Source organism: Hyla sarda, chromosome 8 (assembly GCF_029499605.1).
Source record: "Hyla sarda isolate aHylSar1 chromosome 8, aHylSar1.hap1, whole genome shotgun sequence".
In the NCBI taxonomy this organism is placed as follows: Eukaryota; Metazoa; Chordata; class Amphibia; order Anura; family Hylidae; genus Hyla; species Hyla sarda.
The window spans coordinates 70998086-71018101 of NC_079196.1; the positions used below are offsets into that span (position 1 = coordinate 70998086).

Genomic DNA, 20016 nt, shown 5'->3' on the forward strand with positions numbered 1-20016 from the left:
CTTAAGAGAGTTGAGGGTGAAATGCTGATCCAACCCCGATTGGAGAAAAGCAAGAAGGCGTGGAAAGGAAAAAAAAGAACTACGCCTCGCACCAAATAAGCTTTCCAAGTGCGGTGATAAACCCTGGCGGATGAGTGCTTCCGTGCTCGAAGCATGGTACAAATCACCCCAGAGGAACACCCCCCCCCCCGCCCCCCGCACGCTCTTAATCTCCTGGTTTCAACCGCCACACCGTCAAATAAAGCAACAGTAAACTGGGGTGGCAAAGAGGGCTTGAGAGAGCAGATCGGGGTGAAGTGGAAGACGCAGCGGTAAGTTGACAAGCAGCCGAATCACGTTGGCGTACCACACTCGTCTGGGCCAATCTGGAGCCACCAGAACGGCAGGAACGCCCTCCGCCTTGAGTTTCCTCACAAGGACAGGAAGGTGTGGAAAGATGAAAGGGAGAGGAAGGACTACCATGGAATGACCAGAGCGTCCACTGTCAAAGCCAGCGGGTCTCGTGACTTTGCAACAAAGCGGGGAACCCTCTTGTTGTGGCAAGACGCAAAGAGATCCCTGTCCCGTCCCCCGGAAATTGCAGATCTGTGCAAACATCTCCGGATGAGAGACCACTCCCCCAGATCCACCGAACAGCAGCTGAGAAAGCCCGCTTCCCAATTTTCCACACCCAGCATGTGGATCGCAGAGAGAGCAGGAACTCGAGCCTCGGCCCAGATCAGAATTCTGGAGACCTCATCCATCGCCAAGAAACTTCATGTGTCGCCTTGGCGATTGATGTAGGAGACGTCGCATTGTCCGACTGAACACGGACCAGCCAATCCTGAAGGAGTCTCTCCCAGTAGAGGAGGCAAAGAAAGATGGAATGGAGCTCCAGAGGATTGATGGAAAGGCGGGTTTCTTGAGGGGGACCAGCAGCCCTGGAAAGTCAGGTCCCGAAACACACCTCCCCAGGCCTGGAGACTTGCATCGGTCGTCACAATCTGCTAATGGAGAGGGAGGAAGGACCTCCCCAGAAGAATAAGGGGAGAATGGAGCAACCAAAGAAGGGACCGCTGAAAAGTCTGAGGCAAAAGAATCCGCTGATCCAGGGAAAACTGAGACTTGTCCCTCCTGGCCAGTATGACCAGTTGGAGGGGACGATAATGAAACTGGGTGAAGGGGACTGCCACCATACGGCCCAGGACCTCCATGCAGAAACGAATTGGAAACATGGAGGGGCAAGGTGGCAACAGACACCCAGTTGCAGAAAGCACCGTTAATCCAAAGGAAGGCGGACACGGGCTACTGCTGTGTCGGAAGGGAGACCCAGAAATAACAGACTGGGAAGGGGAGAGATGAGACTTCTCCCGGTTGGTCACCCAACCGAAAGAGGATAGGGTCTGAAGCGTGATCTGAAGACTCCAGATTTTAGGACCGGGACGGGGCCTTGATTAAAAGGTTGTCCAGGTAGGGGAGAACTGAGATCCTTTGGCTCCGAAGAATGGCAATTACTGCCGCCATGACCTTGGTGAAGACCCTGGGAGCGGTAGCTAAGCCAAAAGGGCCACCACGGATTAGAGAGACTCCATCCGAAAGTGACGGAGACTCAAATGGCGACTGAGTAACTTGAGGTCTAGAATGGTGCAAACAGAGCCCTCCTTCTTGGGAACGACGTAGAGGTTCGACAAGAACGGTGAAAAACACGACTCTGGCAGAACTGGCACCATCACTCCCTGAGAGAGGAGTGTATGCAAAGCGACCTGAAAGGCCACTGCCAAAGAAGGGGAACGCGGAGGGTGGGATGGGAAGAAAGGGTTCTTGGGGATGGAAGCGAATTCTATCCGATAACCCCCTGAAATGACCTCCTGTACCCAAGAGTCCTGGACCTAAGCCAGGCAAATGTCCTGGAAGAGAGATAGGCAACCTCCCACCTGAAAAGACGACGCGGGTAGGGGCACCCCATCAGGAAGAGGCAGGCTTACGGGTACCAGACTTTGCAGAGAAACAGCCGAATCAGTTGTCCGACTTCCAGGAAGGGCATGCCTTGAAAGAGGGGGCTTTCCGAGACTGGGGGTGCGCCTGTTTGGGAGGGCAACCCGATGCAAATGGCAGAAACTCTTACCTTCCGTAGTCTCGGAGATAATTTCATCCAGCAATTTTCCAAAGAGCCAGGAACCAGAGACGGGTAACTGTTAGTGACCTCTTCGAAGCAGCATCAGCATCCGATGCCTTCAGCCACATGGAGCAGCGAATGGCAACCAAGTTAGCAGAAGCAAAGGCCATGAGGGAGCAGACTCCAAAACCGCTGAGCAGAGAAAGTCACCGGCCTGAGAGAGCTGGCGAGCCATGTCCGCCAATTCTTCCCTGGGAGCACCAGAAAGGATACTCTGGCGAAGCTGGGAAGTCCAACCTGAACCGCCTTAGCCACACGAGCGGAAGCAAAAAAGGTGGGAAGCAATGAGGACCATGTTGCTTCAAAGGCTGATTTTGCCAAATTCTCCATCTTCTTGTCCGCAGAATCCTTAAGTGAGGCTGTGTCTGCAAGAGGCAGAGTAATGGACTTTGACAGTAGTGGACTCGGGAGACCGGAGGATCAACCGTAGGTGACACTGTCCACTTGGAAACGAGGTCCTGAGGAAAGGGAAATAGAGCTTGAATCTTCTTGGTTCCCTGGAATCTTCTTCCCAGATGATTCCAAGCCACGTCAAACAAGGCATCAAATTCTGCATGAGAACTGAAAGCCTTGGGAGTACGCCGAGAGTGGCGAAAAGAAACTCCCGGATCACGATTCGAAGTTCTGGGGTCCTCCAGCTGAAAAGTGTCCCTGATGGCTGACACCAATCCGTCCACCAATTAAGACCTCGCAGAGTAGTCCTCATGATCAGAGGTGGAACCTGACCAGTCATCCGTTACTTCCCCTGGGGAGTGGGAACCTGCGGAGGCAGCCTTGGACTGAGGTGAGTGAAACCAAGAACGAGGGGATGGGGACCTAGAAGGATGACCCAGAGAACGACCCCAGGAGAGAGGGCACTGCCAGTGAGCCGGGGAAGAGAAGCAAGACCGGCGAGAAGAGCCAGACGTAATTACCTTAGAGAGTTTGTGAGCACGAAGGAATAGGGGTTCAGGGGATACGGAGCGCGATTCTCTGGACGAATCCCGCAGAGAAGACCACCCCAAGGCAGAGGCCACAGATTTGGAGACCCTGGCCAATTCAGAAATCGACTGGGTAAGGATAGATGCCCACTCTGGAGGAGGGACGGGCCCCACGCATTCCCATGAACGTCAGGAGATACCGAAAGAGACGGAAAAGGCTAGCTTGGAGGAGCAGGCGGATTCAGTAGCACTATCCGGAATTTTGGACTTACAGCCCACACAGGCATAGTAGGTGACCAGGGCCGTCGCCTGTCTTGGGGGGGGGGGGGGGGGGGGGGTGCGGGCATAGCTGGTAGCCAAACAGTCTTAAAGGGTTACTCCGGTGCTTAGACATCTTCTCCCCTATCCAAAGGATGTTCGCTCCGGGTCTGATTGCCGGCGACCACAAGGCCGGCAGCGTGTGACATCACGATCCGCCCCTCAATACAAGCCTATGGGAGGGGGCGTGACAGCTATCACGCCCCCTCCCGTAGGCTTGCATTGAGGGGCGGAGCGTGACCTCACATGGGGGCGGAGGCGTGATGTCACATGCCGCCGGACCGTGTGGTCGCCGGTTATCAGACCCGGAGCGAACACGCTCCGGGGACTGATTACAAACGGGGTGCCGCGTGCAAGATCCCGGGGGTCCCCAGCAGCAGGACTCCCGCGATCAGGCATCTTATCCCCTTTCGTTTGGATAGGGGATAAGATATCTAAGCACAAAAAATTGGAGCAATCTCACCAGATCTGTGTCCCGCTGCTGAAGCAGAAGAAAGCTGTATAAGCAGAGCTGAGGAGACCAGGAGCAGCAAGAAGAGGGGAGGAGCTAGCAGCCCATATAGCAGGCCACCTCCCCGAACCACCCTCATTGGACAAAATTGATCCCCAAGCACACGCACCAGCTGATAGGTGTATTAGTGACCCCTAGGTGCACACTAGGAGACTATATGCTACCTTCAGAGGGGGCGGAGCTTCACCGCATGTGGGGAGAAGCTCCCGCACCAGCCGCCGCCATGACAATGCTAACCCCACGGCCCTGTGAAGTGTCGGTGGAGGAAGATGCCAGGCGCTCGAGCACGGCAGCGGCCAGCATCAAAATGGCAGGGAGAGATGCCGTCCGAGAGGTCGGCTGCAGCGCAGCTGCTGCTGGCAAAAATTCCTACCCCCGTTATACAGTAAGTAAACGGTGTCGGGGAGGGAGGAGGAGAACTGCCCCGCAATCCCCGGCACTGAAGAAGAAAAATAAAGCACCCCACTTTAGAATGAATAAAAAGAGGAGAGAAGTCTCCATCCCCTTACAAGGAGACCCCAGAGATAAGGTGCTCCATAGAGATAGTGGTGAGAGAGAGGTGGAAGGGGGGGGGGGGGGGGGGTATATTTACCCTATATCCACCATACTCCCCTAAAGAGGTCTTCAGCCAGTCTTTTAGATACCTGTATCACATCATGCTGCAACAGACAGGACGAGCAGGGAAAAATAGGGGGACCTGAACCAAAGGGGCGACCCCAAGGTGCTGGCTGTTGGTGGGAAGGGGTTAACTGTGCATATTGTCTTTCTATGCCCTGTGCCACTTAGCCACATATGGGGGGGGGGGGGGGACCAGGAAAAGCCATGCTCCTGAACCCCCACCTGAAAACAGAAAATAAAAAAAAGGGATAAAAACCTAAAACAGGCCCTAACTTTAAAACAAAAAAAGACCAGGTCTGCAGAGCTCCAGACCTGTGTCTTGCCTCCTATGACACCAAGCTAAAACTGATTAGCTCAGGGTCAGTAGGCTAGGTGTATCCTGCCAGGAGGGGATTACTTTTTTGGTATGCCTAGTGTCAGCGCCTCCTAGTGGTGAGAGCATATACCCATGGTTCTGTGTCCCCCAATGGTTTCTGACTGAGAAAAAAAAAAGTTATGGCTATAGTAAGGATAGGGCGGGGGGAGGATTGTGGATGGGGGAGAAGAAAGAAGAAAAAAAAGAGGAGATTTTTTTGTACTCACCGTGAAATCTCTCGCGTAGCCTTCTTTTGGGGGGGGGGGGAGGAGAAGGGGACACCTTTCTGATGGGTATATGCTCTTGCCACTAAGAGGCGTTGACACACACAAAAAAAAAAAAAAGTCTCCACCCTGGCAGGACATACCCACCCACTGGAAGTGAGGTAATCCGTTTTGTCACAAAGCAGTAGAAGCCAGCCAAGAACATGTTCCGAAATCTCAGATAAAAGAAACTAATCTTGGGGGGGGGGGGGGGGGGGGGGGGAAACACACAACAACAACTGGACAGTATTATCCGGACGGAAAAAATAAATAAATAAATAGATAGAAGAAATGGGTGGGTGCGGTGTCCCCCAATAAAGGCTACAAGAAAGATTTTACGGTGAGTACAAAAAAAGTAAATAAATAAAAAATCCTTTTCTCAGACGCTCTTCATTGTGGGATACCTTACTGATGGGACATACCAAAGCAGTCCCCTGGGGTGGGAAAAAACCACCAGAGAAAAGGAATAAGTCCAGAGACCGTACTCACATGTCTACAAGGCATGCAGACGAGCCTCCCGTCCAGAGACAAACTAGGCCCAGATATGGAGCTCCTGGAAGATCCCCCCATTCATGGAGATGGATTAAAAAAAACGAAAAATTACTGTCCTCAGCAGAGACTCAAGACACCCGGGCCATATAGAGAGGGACCAGAAAAGGTCGGCCAGGAAGCCAGATGGGCCGGAACCATCCCGAAGGCAGATAGGAACAACTCCAAGGAACCCAGCAGGGAGATCAGTGTACGCCTGAGCAAAAGACTAGCAGAGGAGGTAGAGACCAAAACCAACAGAAGAGAAAGGGGGGGTGGGGGAAGACGGAAAACCTGATCTAGAGGGGTCTAGTGCATGAGAACAAAGACCTGAACAGCTGCAGACCCAAAACCCCTGTCCCAGGGTCCCACCACGAGCACCCAGAAGGCAACAGAAGCTGGACTGGAGCAATCCGAATGACCGGAACGCCCTCCAACTGGAGAGGACATGGACCCGGAAGGAGAAGGAGCAGAATGCCCTGAAGAGGGGGCATCCTGGATACCGGAGAGACCAACATGGAAACTGGAGATGTCTGAAGCACCTCAGGAGCGGCCATAATAGGAATTGGAGGTTCCCGAGTCACCTGGAAGACTCACACCTGAAAAGTAAGGAAAACAGACGTCCGCAAAAACTCTCCGGACGACAAACTTCCATGTTTAAACATGAAGGGAAGAAGTGCAGTACAGAAAAACTGCCCCACCAAATGGGAGTGCGGAAGAGTCTGGGGCGGAGCAGTACACGTGCCAGAGACCTCAATCACCAAGGTCCGAAGGACTGGAAGAGCCGCCTGAGAAGAAGGCACGCCACAGCATCCTTAGACAGTCCAAGCCAAGGAGCCTAATCGGTCTTTGACCCAGTAGTCTGAGTGGACCAGAGCACTCCAAAGAAACATCCCGCCTGAACGGGAATGGAGGGGAAAACAAAGGGAAACCCAGCTGGGATTGCCAGGTTCTGGGCACAGGAAGGCAACTCCAGAAGACCATGGTGTCAGTGCAGTACAACTGACAGATAAAATGGAAGGAAGAACACACCCTTCCAGGGAGATTGTGCCTATGGAGGAGAAGAGCGTAGGACCCAAAACAACAGACTGTTACTAGACCAGTTGTTGTTGGCCATACAAGATCACAAACTCCAACAGAGGAGAGAGCCAAGGTTGCAATGCTGGACAGTGAGCACACAAGCCTAGACAGCAAAATAAAATAAAAAAAACCTTGATTGTTCTCAGCAAAAAACGAGGGCTCAGCCAGATACCCCACCTATATAGTGGGAACAGAGAGACGGCATCCTCTTGGTGGCAGAAAAAGCTCAACCAAATAGACCCCGTCGTGGATAGGAAAACAAGGGTGGTTGAGATGAAACACAGGTACTGACCATGCCAAGCACCCTGCTCCCCCGTACCCCCTGTGGAAAGGGGATTGGCAAAGTGCGCCAGCTCTGTAGGAGCAGGGAAACTCTGCCCCACAGCCATGAAACAAGTACTGGGTGGACATAGAGCCTAAGTCCCAGCGACAACCCATCGCTGTATGGAGGAGCCACCTCGTGTCCCTAGAGGGATCGGAATCCTAGCACACTGGAGCTGGGCAAAAAGACAAGACATATAGGGAGCCATTCCGGACGATGACTAAGGCAACAGTGTAGGTGACTGAGCCACCCGGACAGAAGCTCCGGAGAAGTACCTTGGGGCATAGGGAGGGGCAGAATGGACTGTCTCCCCATCAGGCCTCATGACATAACAGAAAGTGCCCAACGGCTGCAAAACTGTGGAAACCAAGCCACAGGAAGCCCTGAGGCACACCCCACCAGACAGACTGAAAGGTGGGCTCTACCTTACAGAGCAGCCTTAGCATATGTAGGGGCACCTCACGGTAGCAGTGGGGTACCAAGACTGCAGACACTAAAGAAACCGTAGACTTCCAAAGGGCATGCAGGAAGGGATGGTGTGCCTCTAGCAGACCAACATTGCAACCTTAGAAAGGGGAACAGAGTGATGCTGCTGTTGCTGAGAAAGTCCCTGGAATATGCAGAAAAAACCCACACCCCATTTCCTAAAGGTGTCACACACCATCAGTGTATACTCACCTCAGTCGCCACCCAAGATGTCTTCAGCCAGCTTTTTAGTCACCTGCATCCTGTCAGGCTGAGACAGCAGGACGAGCAGGGAAAATAGGGGGACCCAGACCCTAGGTGCTGGCCGTTGGCAGGAAGGGGTTAATGGTGCATACTCTATGCCTCGTGCCCCTTAGCCTCATATGGGGGAACAGGTAGCACCATGCTCCTGATCCCCCACCTGAAAAAAAGGGAAACAAAAAGGGAGTAAAGAACCAAAACTATAACAGCCCTTACTAGAAAAGAATAGAAAAAGACCAGGTCTCGGGAGCTCCCAGAGATGTGTCTTGCCTCCTGCTGACATTAGCTAAAACTGATTACCTCACTTCCAGTGGGCAGGTCTATCCTGCCAGGGAAGAGCTGACTTTCTAGTTTCAGCACCTCCTAGTGGCAAGAGCATATACCAGGGATGTGGAATTCCCATCGCCTGACGCCCGGGACATGCAGTTCCGGGCAGGTTAATTTTTCCGGCCCTCAGCCCGGCTTCGGGCAGGCAAGGCCGGACCTGACAAGCGCAGCGGCGCTTAGTCTGTATGGAGCGGGCTCCCGACGCCTGCCCGCTACATACTATGCGTTCTCAGTAGCAGGGGGCCGCTGTGAGGTGGAAATTGGCGACCCGTGCAGACTTGCGACAGCTCCTTCGGGGGGGGGGGGGGGGGGGGGGTTGGTGGGCGTCCACTATAGAGGTAGCTGGAGGGCTTACCTCTGTTCCCTGCTGTCCCGTTGCTCTGCTACTGGTGGAGCCTAGTCCAGCCAGGCTCTATCAATGGACCACAGAGCACACAGATCAATGGAGTTCAATAGAACTCTATTAGACTTTTAGGAGGAATCATTTGATTCCTCATACAGATCAAGTATAAAAAAAAAAAACTTAAGTTTTAATAAAAGTTTAAGACACACATTAACCCCTTCCATGTTAAGAGTTCAAATCACCCCCTTTTCCTATATAAAAACCAGTAACCATAATAAACATTTAGTATCACTGCATGCGTAATTGTACAAACTATTAAAATATAATATGTATCCCGTAAGGTAAATTATGTAAATGTAAAAAAAAAATAAAAAAATTAAAGACAGAATTGCAATTTTTATAATATCCCAGAGAAAAAAATTAATAAAAAGTTAAAAAGCGATTAAAAAAGAGATCAATAGCAAAATGGTAACAATACAAAAAGCTGATTATGGCGCAAAAAATTAGCCCTCATACCACCTGGTAATAAAAATTATTTTTTTTTAACCTACAGGGGTCAAAAAATGGCAATAAAAAAAAATAATTCAAAAAAGTTCAGAATTTTTTTAAAGTTAGTAAAACATGACGCAAACTATACAAATCTGGTATTGCTGTAATCAGGCCGGCCTAAAGTATCAAAACATCAACCACAAGGTAAATGGCGTAGAAAAGAAAAACCACCAAATTTGCAAAATTTTCTTTTACTATTTCAATTTCACCGATTAACGATACCTTTTGATTTATTTATAACATTCTCATAAACAAAAAAATATATATAGTAGGTAGTTATGGCTAATATAGGGTAGGGAGGAAAAATCGAGTGTAAAAGCAAAAATTGGCCCGGACAAGAGGATCGTCATGAGGGACAAGTAGATTTTGCTCCATTTTAGTCCCATGGACAAGTATTTTTTTTTTAAATTAAATTTCCACACCCCTGTATACCCATCAGTAAGGTGTTCCCCAATGAAGAGAGTCCGAGAAAATGAAAATTGGCCAGGACAATGGATTGTCATGAGGGACAAGTAGATTGGGCTCCTGTTTTAGACAAGTTTTTTTATTTTTATTTTATTTTATTTATTTTTATTTATTTATTTATTAATTCCCACACCCCTGCTGATAGATATCTTCCGTACTCAAACAAGAGGAGATCAGTCAAGACTGGCAGAGCAGAGTTAAGCTACTGGGGACTACTTAAAGAACTATTGGTTAAGTCTGTATGAAAAAATTTGAGGTTCCCTATAAGCTTTTAGTTGGTTTTCTTTAATTATATAAAAAAAAAAAAGTTCTGGTTTTTAATATTTTATACCACCTAGAAGTAGGTCTATTTATAAATGATCAAGGCTTTGTAGTCAGGAAACTCTGCAGAGGAAAAAAAGTTAAGTAAAACAAACCCCTTGAAAACATGACTTCAGTTCATGCATTAGCTAGTCTTCACTCCCAGGTGAAATACTGGGTATTTCTGTAGACTTAACAGTAATTCTCATGTCAGGGTTAAGACACGCATAACACACCGCATTCATATTAATCAAATGCATGTTTTAAGCATTTTCAAAGCAGAAGCTAGGGCTGGGCGGTATACCGGCTCATACCGAATAGCGAATTTTTTGGGCTGCACGATATGAATTTTCCCCCATACCGTAATACTGGTTGGGCCCCTCCCCCTCGGGAATGTATTATCAGCCTAGCGCAGCGCTGTCCCCACATTGGGGGAACTAATCCTATGTGACCCGCCAGCGCTGTTCTGCCCCCCCAATTAGTGATCAGCCCAGTGGGGCACAACTCACAGATGTCACGTTCAAGCACTGCCCTGATCCTCTTTGTTGAGGGTCGCCGGACACTGGAACTCACTGTACGCCAGTGGTCTCCAACCTGCAGACCTCCAGTTGTTGCAAAACTACAACTCCCAGCATGCCCGGACAGCCGTTGCTGTGAGTTGTAGTTTTGCAACAGCTGGAGGTCCGCAGGTTGGAGACCACTGCTGTCCGCTGTATCCCTATGCCCAGGCTGCAAAACAAAGAAAATAAACTTTATACTCACCTATGTCGGGGCCACGCGCTGGACAGCCGTCAGCCTATCACCGGCCGGAGCGATGTCCCGTCCCGTCGCTGAACACTACGCGCGGGTCACATGATTGAGAGAGGGGGTGAAAATACTGTTATATACAGTGGAACCGCCGTAAGGTAAAAAAATTACCATATTTGGTCATACTGCCCAGCCCTAGCAGAAGCTATTCATGCAATTCACTCGCTGAGTCCAGCTGCCTGTCAGCCCTCATATGCATGTATTGTATAGGGGGAAGGATGCTTTTCTCAGAAATGCATAGTAGTTTTAGGATTTAATGCACAGCTGCCTATCCAAATTTGTATTAAAAGGAAGACTCGTCAGTTACTGGCTTTCAATGGCAGCATTTCCCAACCAGGATGCCGGCAGCAGTTACAAAACTACAACTCCCAGCTTTCCAGGACAGCCAAAGACTCACTGGATAGGAAACAGTGCCCTACAGACCCAATGGATTGGAAAGACTGCCTTATGGGAAAGTCCATGAGCGCTGGAAACCTTCTACTTTAAGTATGCTGTGGGTACTTGCCACTTCCAAAGGAGTAGTGTAGTGAAAAATAACTTTAATGCCCTATCGGACCCCCTGGGATCCATAACACATCCCCTATGCTTTGGATAGCCACTACTCCTTTAAAGTGTACCTCTTTTCGCCAGGATCCACATAAATCTCAGCAACTCTGTTCTGTTGCTAAAGTAACCAGTATAGGGAATTGCTGAAAGCCCCATAGACTTGAATAAGAATACACTTTCAATGCAAGTATTATGAGACAACCATCAACTGTTTACTTTAGCAGCAAAGTACAGAGTTTGCATGTGGATCCTGCTGTCTGATAAAAAGAGGGGTGCCCTTTAACTTTCCACATGAAAAGTGTCTGCAGCATGTGAATAACCTGTGTAAAACCTCAGATACTGTAATCCACTGTGGATTGTACTATTCATATAGCCTAAAAGCCTGGCACTGACAGCACTGAGGCTTAAAACATAAAAATGATCTAACCGTGGAACTGAAGGGGTTTTATTTTATTTTAAAATTTCCATTACCACTATGTTAAGATTTTCCCCTATCCGATCATCCTATATTTAACAATATCATTTTTTCTCTAAGTCTATGCACTCACACAATGGTTGCGCCTTAGTCAAAGCAGCTTTTTGCTACTGTCCCCTGTTTCTCAGTCATTTATGGCTCAAAAACAGGGTGTGAAGATACGGAGTGTTCGGTGGAGGCATAGGCACGCACAAAAACCCATAAACACTGCGTCACACAGAGCTATTGGGACACATTGGTAATTTTCTGTACAATACAGGAGAATGAGATCCCCACTAAATTAAATTCAGGCTAGAGGCTATTTTTTGGAGCCATACTCTCTCATTGCGGCCTTTGCCAAGACTTCTAAAATATGTGAATACATTAGATGTAGTTTTAACCACAATTTCGGAAAATCACAGCAAAACTCAATGTTTTTGCGACAACACAATGTACGAACACAGCCTATGGGTACAGTTTCACCAACATATTTTGCTTCCACTGACTTTAATATTGCAAGATTTGCAGATTTGCCATCTCCTCCTTGTGGTACATTCACACATACATAAGATTTATCAAAACCTGTCCAGGGGAAGTTACCGAGTTCCCCATAGCAACCAAAAGGCCATTGGAAAAAGTAAGAAGCAACCTGATAGGTTTCTTATGGGAAACTCTGCAACTTTTCCTCTGGACAGGTTTTAATAAATCTCCTACATATTCTGCAGGAGATTTTTGGCTGTATGTTCTCCTCATAACTTCCTGGTATAACTAGTTAAAATATAAGTGGGGGATCCAAAGCTTATGTTTAATGAGCCACCTGCTGTGAAAGTCTATCCTCCAGCCTAGCAACAGGATCCCCTGGGAGCATGCAGACACCTGGCAGGTAAGGGGCTGGGCATGTAACAATGGCGAAACGCTGGAGCTGGTTATAACAAAACCCATGAATCACTAACACAAAAAGAACCATAACAAAGCACTTCAGCTCAAGATAAAACCAAACTGACATCACTCACCCCTACCACCATCTTAAGATTCCATGGTTGCAGTGTGTAATAAGAAAAAACAAAACACTTTGTTTACTTCCTGCATCTGAGACATCAATCTTGTTTGCACACTCCAAATCTAGCATTTTGTATTTAAGCTTGTATAAGAAAAATAAACATGAAAGCCACAATTTAAGTTTCTCCTCACCCTGTGTGCAACTTCCAACTCTGCTGCCATGGCCTGAAATTTCTCCAGCTGTACTGATACAAGCTCCTGGCGCAGACTCTGCAGCTCCTGCTCGTGCTGCTGTAACCATTGCACCCTTGACTTTTCCAACTTGTCTTGAACCTCGTTTTCCTTCTCTTTGAGTCTGTTATATAAGCAGTTCTCAAGCTCTTCCACAGCAAGTGCATGTTCATCTCTTATCTTCTGTATCTCTGTCAAGTATGAAGACTCCAAGGTGTCCAGCTTTACCAAATGTGAAGCTTCTTGACTTTGAATGTAAGCTTCGTGGTCTAGATTACGAGCATGTAGTTCCTTTTGGTGCTTTCTCAGCAACTCTGATAACCAAGTGTACAGTTCCCTCTTGTGGTGGCTCTGCAGCTGTGACAAACAGGTGTCTAGATCAGCACCAGAACACAGTTCTGATAAGTGGGCAGAAATTCTCTCTTCATCTAGACCTTTTAGGAGCAGTTCTTTATCACCAGAATCTTGATCCTCAGATATACAAGATATGAGATTATCTGACTGCAAGCAGGGATTATTACCAACCTCCTGGTATTCCACAGAGGATGTGCTCTTAAGTGCCTCTCTCAGGAGATCTTCCTGTAGCTTAGCTTTTTCCATGCATATTTGGGCAATCCTAAAACAAGACAATTATTAATTTAGAACTTTCCTAAATTAAGGCAACACATGCTTCAAAAAGAATTTAAACTTAAAATTATCAGTAAAAAAAAAAAAAAAAAAACAACAACCAACCAACCTGTTTAAACTTCCAATCTTTAAGTAGTGAGCACTAGAATGACAGGAACTTTTTTTTCTTATGCTTACCGTAAAATCTCTTTCAGAGTATCCATTGGGGGGGCACGCACAGAGAGCGTGGGTATGTGCTGCTGCCATTAGGAGGCTTGCCACTAGGATATCCCCACCTACCAACTCGGAGCTATCTGTTTAGTCCCAAAAGCAGTAGGAAAGGAGAGAGGTTAAAAAAATTTTAATAAATAAAATAAAAAAACACCACCACACAGTAACCGTCCGAGGAAGCCACAGACAAAAATGTACCAAAAACTAACCCTCGGACAGGTAACTGAACCAAGGACACAAGAACAAATGGGTGGGTGCTGTACCCCCCCCCCCCCCAATTGATCCTCAGACAAAAATTTTACGGTAAGCCTAAAAATCTACTTTTCTCGTTCAGCTTCATTGGGGGACACAGACCGTGGGACGGCCCAAAGCAGTCCCCAGGGTGGGGAAAAAACTCAAGTAACTCAGGTGGGAGGCTGAACCACAGGTGCCTGCAACACCTTGCGACCCAAACCAGCATCAGCGGATGTAAAGGTATGCACCTGGTAAAATTTCGTAAACATGTGCAAGGACGACCAGGTGGCTGCCTCACAGATTTGCAAGGCCGAATCCCTGTTGCGGAGAGCCCAGGAAGCCCCAACGGAACGAGATTAGCTGAGACCTGGAAGGGAGGAGTCTTCCCTTTGTAGCGGTAAGCTTCAGAGATGGCAGAACGGATCCGTCCCTTACGAAGCCCCTCCGTAAGCACAAAAAAAGTCACACTGGCGAAAGGAAGAGGTTACCGAAAGGTAAATCCGAACGGCCCATACCACATCAAGACCATGAAGCAAATGTTCCCTGGGATGGGACGGAGCTGGACAAAAAAAAAAAAAAAAAAAAAGGGACGAAAGAAGATATCCTCGTTGAGGTGAAAGACGGAGACCACCCGCAAAAAAAGGACGTGACCGGACCAAAAAAACAGCCACCACCTTGTTCTGGTGTAAAACCGGGTAGGGAGAACGACAGGAGAGAGCCGCCAGCTCCGAAACTCTCTTAATGGAAGTGAATGCAATGAGGAAGACCACCTTCCAGGAAAGGATAGGAAGAGAAACATCCCGTGAGGTTCGAAGGTAGTACCCCGCAAGGCACTGGGGACTAGATTCAGATCCCAAGTGGGGAGTAGTGGATCTGCAAGGCGGGGCTGCATGAGCAACACCCTGCAGAAAAGTCCGGATGTGAGGATCGGACGTCAGGGGACACTGAAAGGATGGAGAGAGCAGACACCTGACACTTAAGGGAACCGAGAGCCAAGCATTGTTCCAGCCCAGACAGTAAAAAGGAAAAAGTTGTGGGAGGGAGAACACAACTGTTTAGAAGGAGTGAGATTTACACCATCGAAAGTAGGACTGCCAAGTATGGTGATAAGTCTTCACAGAGGAGGGCTTGCGAACCTTGAACATTGTGCAGATCACCTGGGGAGAAAATCCCCTGGCCCTCAGTACCGCGGTCTCAACCACACAGTCAAATGCAGCGACAGTAAATTGGGGTGGCAAAGGAGACCATGAGAGAACAGGTCGGGACGAACTGGGAGGCACAGCAGTAAGTCATCCACAAGTTGAAACACATCGGCGTACCATGCTCGCCTGGGCCAGTCCAGAGTCATGAGAACGGAGGGGATGCCCTCTGCTTTGAGCTTCCTCAGGATCCTGGGAAGGAGAGGATGAGGAGGGAAGAGATAGGGAAGGACAAAGTGCGACCAAGGAATCACTACGGTTAGGGAAAGAGGATCTCGGGACTTCGCGACTAAGCGAGGAACTTTCTGGTTGTGGTGGGACCCAAGAGGTCCACGTCCGGAGTGCCCCCCAGAGGTTGCAGATCTCCGCAAACACCTCTTGATGAAGAGACCACTCGCTGGGGTCTGCCGAGGAGCGACTGAGGAAGTCCGCCTCTCAATTTTCCACTCACGGAATGTGAATAGCCGAGATTGAGGGAACCCCCGAGTTCCACCTAGAGAAGGATCCTGGATACCTCGGCCATCGCTGCAGGAATGCAAGTGCCGCCCTGGTGATTGACATACGCCACAGCCATGAAGTTGTCTGACTGGACACCAACAGGACGGTCCAGGAGAAGGTGCTCCCAATGAAGGCGGCATAGATAAATTGCCCGAAGTTCCAGGATGTTGATATGGGGGGGGGGGGGGGGGGGAGAGCTTCCTGGGAGGACCAACGGCCCTGGAGACTCTCTCCTTAACCCCCCCTAAACAGGTTGGAATAGTACCCCAAAAACCGCTCCTTGGGAGGAACTGGGACAATCACTCCCTGAGTGAGAAGGGTCCGAAGCGCGACCAGAAAGGCCACCGCCAGAGAAGGAGAGCAAGGAGGGCGGGATTGAAAAAAGCGATCCTCTCGGATAGAGTTTGCTTCCTTTCCAATAGCTGTCGGAAATGACATCTCGGACCCAAGAGTCCTACACATGGGCACACGACCTCCCACCCGAAAAGAGAGTGTGTTCGGGTATGGGCATCCCTTCAGGTAGAGGGAGGCTTACATGTGCACAACTTGGCTGTAAAACGGCCAGAATGGTTATCAGAATTCCAGGAGGGAAGAGCCTTGAAGGAAGGGGCCTTCTTGTCCTGGGAGGGCACCTGTCTGGCTGCCTGACCCGAGCCAAAAGGACCGAAAGGAGGTTGATTTCCTGCGGGAATCGGTACGGCGAGGTGCGGTAATAAAGGCTCTCTTACCTCCAGTAGCCTTCGAAATAATTTCATCCAGGATTTCTTGGAAGCGGCTTCGGCGTCCCAGGCCTTGAGCCACATGGAGCTAAGGTTACCTGTGAAAAAAGCCGTACAATGGGCAGACTGCAGAGAAGCAGAACACAAATAGTCTCCAGCATTGGAGATTTGAAGTGCAAGCTCCACTAAATGTTCCGAAGGTGCCCCAGACAAGATGACCTGACAGAGCTGGGAAGCCCAGACAGAAAGGGCTTTAGACACCCAAGCAGAGGCAGGAAGCAGAGATGAACCCACTGCTTCGAAGGCGAATTTGGCCAGATTTTCAATCCTCTTATCTGCCGGGTCCTGCGGATGCAACATCCTCCAAAAGGTAGAGTAGTCGATTTCGACAGGTAAAAAAAAAAAAAAACGAGGATCCGCAGCCCGCGGAGAAGTCCATTTTGCAATGAGGTCCCTGCAAATGGGAAACTGTGCCCGAACTGTCTTAGTCCCCTGAAAGCATTTGTCTGGATGCTTACATGCCGTTTCCAGTAAGGAGTTAAAATTCAGCATGAGAGAAACCTTAGACAAACGACAGGAACGGTGAAAGGAATCTTCTGGAGTAGAGTCTGAAGTTCCGGGTCCTCTAGGTGAACAGTGTCCCTGATGGCTGACACCAAATTGTCTACCATGTCAGACACACTGGTTCGGTCCACTGAATTCCCTAGAGAGTGGAAGCGGGTGGAGGCAGCCTTAGGGTGCATGCACACCACGTTTTTTGCTATACAGCTCCCGTATACGGTTTTAAGTTAAAAAACCATACTGAACTCTATAGAAAAATGTTTGCATTGACTTAACATTGTAAACCGTATGTCAAACGCATCATCCGGTTTAGTCCGTTTTTCTTTTTTACCCATACCCAAAACCGTAGTCTACCACATTTTTTTGGTCTGGGTGAAAAACTGTATTAAACCGTATTTTTTTTTTTTAAACATGGGAGTCAATGGGAACAGTACAGAACTGTATGTGCGTATGGTTCCATCCGGTTTTCACCATACGGTTTTTGAGTTTGCACTTTTTTTTTCTTGGAATTTCAATCAAACAAGTGAAAGTTTATTCAAAGTCGAGTGAAGAGTTAAAAACGTATATGTTTTTCTTAAAAAAAAAAAAAAAAAACAGATGCAACCGGACACCATTTTTCAATCAGTGTACGGTTTTAAACTGTATATGGGTTAAAATTTGTACACACATTTTGATAGTTTAGTCAGGTTTTGAGGAATGAGTTTTTCATCAAAAACTTGATACGGCAACTGTATAGCAAAAACATGGTGTGCATGCACCATTAGACTGACTTTGAGAACTAGGATAGCAACCAGGAGAGCAGCCCTTAGAGCAGGGGCACTTCCAGGGGGCCAGGGAGGAGGAATGAGACCTCTGAGGAAAGCACCTATCTTGAGCTCCGTATTCTGGAGAGGCGCGAGACAGGAGAAAGAGACAGGAGAAAGAGACAGGAGAAAGAGACAGGAGAAAGAGACAGGAGAAAGAGACAGGAGAAAGAGACAGGAGAAAGAGACAGGAGAAAGAGACAGGAGAAAGAGACAGGAGAAAGAGACAGGAGAAAGAGACAGGAGAAAGAGACAGGAGAAAGAGACAGGAGAAAGAGACAGGAGAAAGAGAAAGAGAGAAAGAGAAAGAGAGAAAGACAGGAGAAAGAGAAAGAAAGAGAGAGAAAAAGAGTTATAACATTTTAAGCGAGTGCCGTTCGTTTTCTACTGTGGATTTTCATTTGCCTCTATTGAGAGGTGCATGCCTGTTTTTGTTTTACTTATCTGCTTCTCCAGGTTTTTATTGTGGGATATAGTATTTTGTATCAATCGTACCTGCCCATGTATTTCTCCATGAAGCACTAAATAGGTGATGAGTATCTTTCTGATCAGTGGTGTTTGCAAAGTAGGCTTGCAGAAAAGAAATCCCCCTCACCCATGCCAATGCACACAAACACGCACATACACTATAGATAATATACAAGTTCTGTGAAATTATGCCAATGGATACCTACATGAAAATGCTGCACATAGCTCACCTGTACTCTGCTTCTCTCAGTGCATTTTCTTTCTCTTCTGACAGTCTTATAGTAATTTCCTCCAAGTCATTTGCCATCTTTTCTGTGGCATCTGCCAGCTCCTTAGCATGGAAAGCCTGCAATACCTCTAGTTGTGACTTCTCCATTTGTACTTCTTTATGGCCTTGTTGTTTTCCACCACCAGAATCCGATGTAGATTCAAAATCTGTTTGGCACATTTTAGAGTTCTGTTTGGAATAAATGGATATGATCAGCAGCTTTTATAGTTTGAGAGTGACTTGCTCACCTATCAAAACATTTAAAGAGCATGTGCACACTGCTATATGATAGATCCATAATACAGTCCTGTCTACTCCTGTCCTTTGCTAAATTGTAACTTTGTACATGCCAACCAAATCAGTAGTCATTGCATCTATATCAGTCAGGGGTGTTCTACACCTTAGGATACATAGACATCTAGAGAAAACACAAATGCCTAATTTTATGTTGTAAAGCAATTAGAAAAAAAAAAAATCTAAATATTTTATCTCTGAGCATCTCTCTGATGCAGGATTGCATTAACCGCCTCACAAATAAGAAGCAATGTGTTATTTATTTATATCAAGTGTGAGTTTGTAAAGAAATAAGTAGGGACAGATAGGGAAAACAAAATATCAAAAAAATGTTTAAATATATAAACCTGTGGATTCCACAGTTTGCACATATATGCACTATAAACACAACACCACCACCACCACCACCACCACCACGGCTTTTAGAGTAGGGTCCCACGTAGTGTATTTACTGCATATTTTGCTGCTGCATATTTTTCCTACCCATTGAAGTATGAGTAGCAAAGTCAGCTGCAGAAAAAGCACAACAAAATATGCAGTGTATACGCTACGTGTGACCCTACCCATAAAGTCAGCAAAAGCAGTTCACTAGAGTGCCCATTACAGACAAATGCAAACTACTACTAACCCAGGTCATCAAAATGCTTTATAAACACAAGCAATGTACTGTATGCAATTATATATAGCACTTCTGCCAAACATCTTTGGATTACATTTTAAGGTGAATTTGAACTCTAGCGTCATTGTGTAAAAATAAAGTAATTTAGATACAAAAAGATAAATTCACCAACCTTCATATCTTTCTCATTGGACCACTCTGCATACAAGATCTGTTTAGTGTGGCTCAAAACCTGCATTTCAACTTTTTCTTCATCCTGCATACCTTCATGGGTGTTCTGAAGTTGTATCAGTGTTCGCTCTACAAAATATGAAAGATATCAGACCCTACTACAGTACCATTTGTTCTTCATATCTCCTATCACAAACCGCTGTATAAAAAAGGACAGCCCGCTGTATACCAAGCATAAATAGTTTTAAGCTTCTGAGCTACATCCAGGCAGTTTGTCATTGTTTTTGACAATTCATGGTCCCTGGTGCAATCTTCTTCCTGCTGCTGGGGTTCCACATGTCACACAGTAACTAAGCTAATTGCTGGCCGCAACAGGGGAGTGTGATGTATTGGCCCGGTCTTCTTAACCCTGATACCCAGGTCCAATATGTCACACCACTGCTCAGCCAATGACCTGTCAAAACAGGACATCGCTTCCGCCAGTGATCAGCTGAGCTGCAGTGTAGCGTGTCAATTCCCAGAAGCAGG

General features: G+C 47.6%; 1 protein-coding gene across 1 annotated transcript in view; it reads right to left on the reverse strand.

The window, feature by feature from the left end:
* The window catches only part of PCNT (pericentrin), a 115726-nt gene that overhangs the window by 59141 nt on the left and 36569 nt on the right, over positions 1-20016 (reverse strand). Inside the window, exons 14-16 of the mRNA XM_056536639.1 lie at positions 19490-19617; positions 18367-18593; positions 12779-13433 (exon numbers count right to left, since the gene is read on the reverse strand). Of these exons, the coding sequence (XP_056392614.1) occupies positions 12779-13433; positions 18367-18593; positions 19490-19617 (1010 nt within the window). The remainder of the gene's footprint in view (positions 1-12778; positions 13434-18366; positions 18594-19489; positions 19618-20016) is intronic.